This window comes from Austrofundulus limnaeus, unplaced genomic scaffold, assembly GCF_001266775.1.
Source record: "Austrofundulus limnaeus strain Quisiro unplaced genomic scaffold, Austrofundulus_limnaeus-1.0 Scaffold660, whole genome shotgun sequence".
In the NCBI taxonomy this organism is placed as follows: Eukaryota; Metazoa; Chordata; class Actinopteri; order Cyprinodontiformes; family Rivulidae; genus Austrofundulus; species Austrofundulus limnaeus.
The window spans coordinates 212,001-214,096 of NW_013953062.1; the positions used below are offsets into that span (position 1 = coordinate 212,001).

Sequence of the window (2,096 nt, forward strand, 5' to 3'; positions counted from 1 at the left end):
CCCCCACCCCACCCCCCACAAGTGGGTACGAGTGGTAGCCTACGGACTTTTAGCAAAAATTATAGATTTTTCAGGCTCATTAGACAGGTGAACATCCAAAGGGTTTGACACATGTATGAACACCTTCCCAGCTGGCGAGGTGCGCGCGCCTGGTGCGAGAAAGTGCAAGCCTGCTGCACTACGGCCACAACTCAACTCAGCATCTGCCAGAAGGCTACAAACAGAAAAAAAAATTTCTTACCATACAGTGAGCCACCATTTGCATCCGATTTTGCTCCCTCTCTTCAGCCTTTTTTATTTTATTATTATTTTTTTATGCCGCACATAATGTGTCGGGTTTTTCTGGCCCGGGACCCAAAAAGGTTTTCAATTATGTGACAAAAATATAAAACCAGTTTACAGACTGGACTGAGGTTATTTTGATCATTTTTAGACTGATCTWTTTTCTTGTCTGAGGTTWAATGATTTTCAGTCCCGGGGTTCAGTTTCATGATTGTTCAAGTTTAAACAATAAAAACTCAAACTAAAATAAAAATCTAACATAGTGTTCAGATGCTCCTTACATCCAGAAAACACAACAAAGTCATATTTCTGTGGATTCAGGTCAGATTCGTGACTTTGTGAGTTAAAACTGTCGACTGAAAAAACTGCGTGGCTGCCGCACATTCTCACGGCAGGTGAAAAGTGTGCACGCAACGTTGTTTTTTGTACATCCCATCGTGGGCGTAGAACCTGGCACACACAACTTTTTTATGCATACGCACCGTTTATACATGAGGGTCCAGGTGATGGAAACACGTCTGATGCACATTTCTTTTTTTGCAACATTTTAAAAGTTTGCTTAAAATGCGCATTAAAATTGGATGGAAACAGATCTACAATGCCCTCTYTCCCCATGCAGAAAGAGTTCTAACAACATAGTTTTACTACTTTAATTATTGTTTCTGAATCGTTAGTTTAATTTACCAGATAATTGAATCACCAGTGCAGCCTGCAGTGTTAATACAATGAGTTTCCTGCTTGGCTTCAGCAAATACAAGCCGAAGCAACATGTCGACTTCCAGCTGAGCGGCTTTCTGAAGTTGAGATTCTTTAAATCTGAATTTAATTTTAAGGTGAAAGTCCTGGAGATTTGAGCTTTGTTGACCACTTTTCCTTATAATGAGTAGTGTCAAATAAAGAACAGAYAGACTAATAATCCCTGTTTGTATGACAGATTCCTCTTCATCCTGTGCCAGATGCTTTAGTACATGAAGTTCTAAACTTGGCGTTCAAGCACTTCAAACACAAAGAGGGGTAAGTGGCGATTGTTTTCCAGACAGAGCAGTGATGGTGATAAATAATGCACAACTAAAGTGCTGAGTGAATGCTAAAGTACTCTYACTTGTGGATTTGTTTTGTTCTGTAAGAAGTCAGTGGATTATTTTCTGTGTTAGGATTATTATGTCAGAAAGTTTGTGTCACCCTGACCTAACCACACCTGAAATGACAGGTACAGTGGCCCCAACACTGGGAATGTGCACATCATTGCAGACCTGTATGCTGAGGTCATAGGAGTTCTTACACAGTCAAAGTGAGTAAGATTAAAAAGTAATACCAGTTTGCATTAAAATGGTTATTTTAGACATTTGTTATGGTTAATGTGTGTTTCTGTGTGTGTCTTTGTATGTTTCAGGTTTCAGTCTGTCAGGAAAAAGTTCATCACAGAGCTGAAGGAGCTCCGGCTGAAAGAACAGAGTCCTTACGTAGTCCAGAGCATCATCAGCCTCATCATGGGCATGAAGTTCTTTCGTGTCAAAATGTATCCTGTGGAGGATTTTGAGGCTTCTTTTCAGTTCATGCAGGTAACTCATCAACACTGCACATGTCCATGAAGCTCGACAAATCTTGAAAAACATTGAATGAGAATAAAATTTCTGAAGAAATAATGGTGTTTTTCACCTTGCCCGTAAATAAAAAGAAATCTGAGTTGTAAAGTAACTAAGTACAAATACTTTGTTACTAAGTAGTAACTAAGTAGAATTTTTGGGTATCTGTACTTTACTTGAGTAATTATTTTTCAGCCTACTTTTTACTTCTACTTCTTACATTTTCAC

General features: G+C 39.1%; 1 protein-coding gene across 1 annotated transcript in view; it reads left to right on the forward strand.

The window, feature by feature from the left end:
- Positions 1-2,096, forward strand: part of LOC106531640 (protein furry homolog-like) — a gene marked incomplete at its 3' end in the record, with an annotated part of 82,800 nt that overhangs the window by 55,363 nt on the left and 25,341 nt on the right. Inside the window, 3 exon segments of the mRNA XM_014027543.1 lie at positions 1,217-1,296; positions 1,493-1,573; positions 1,676-1,844. Coding sequence (XP_013882997.1) covers positions 1,217-1,296; positions 1,493-1,573; positions 1,676-1,844 — 330 coding nt within the window.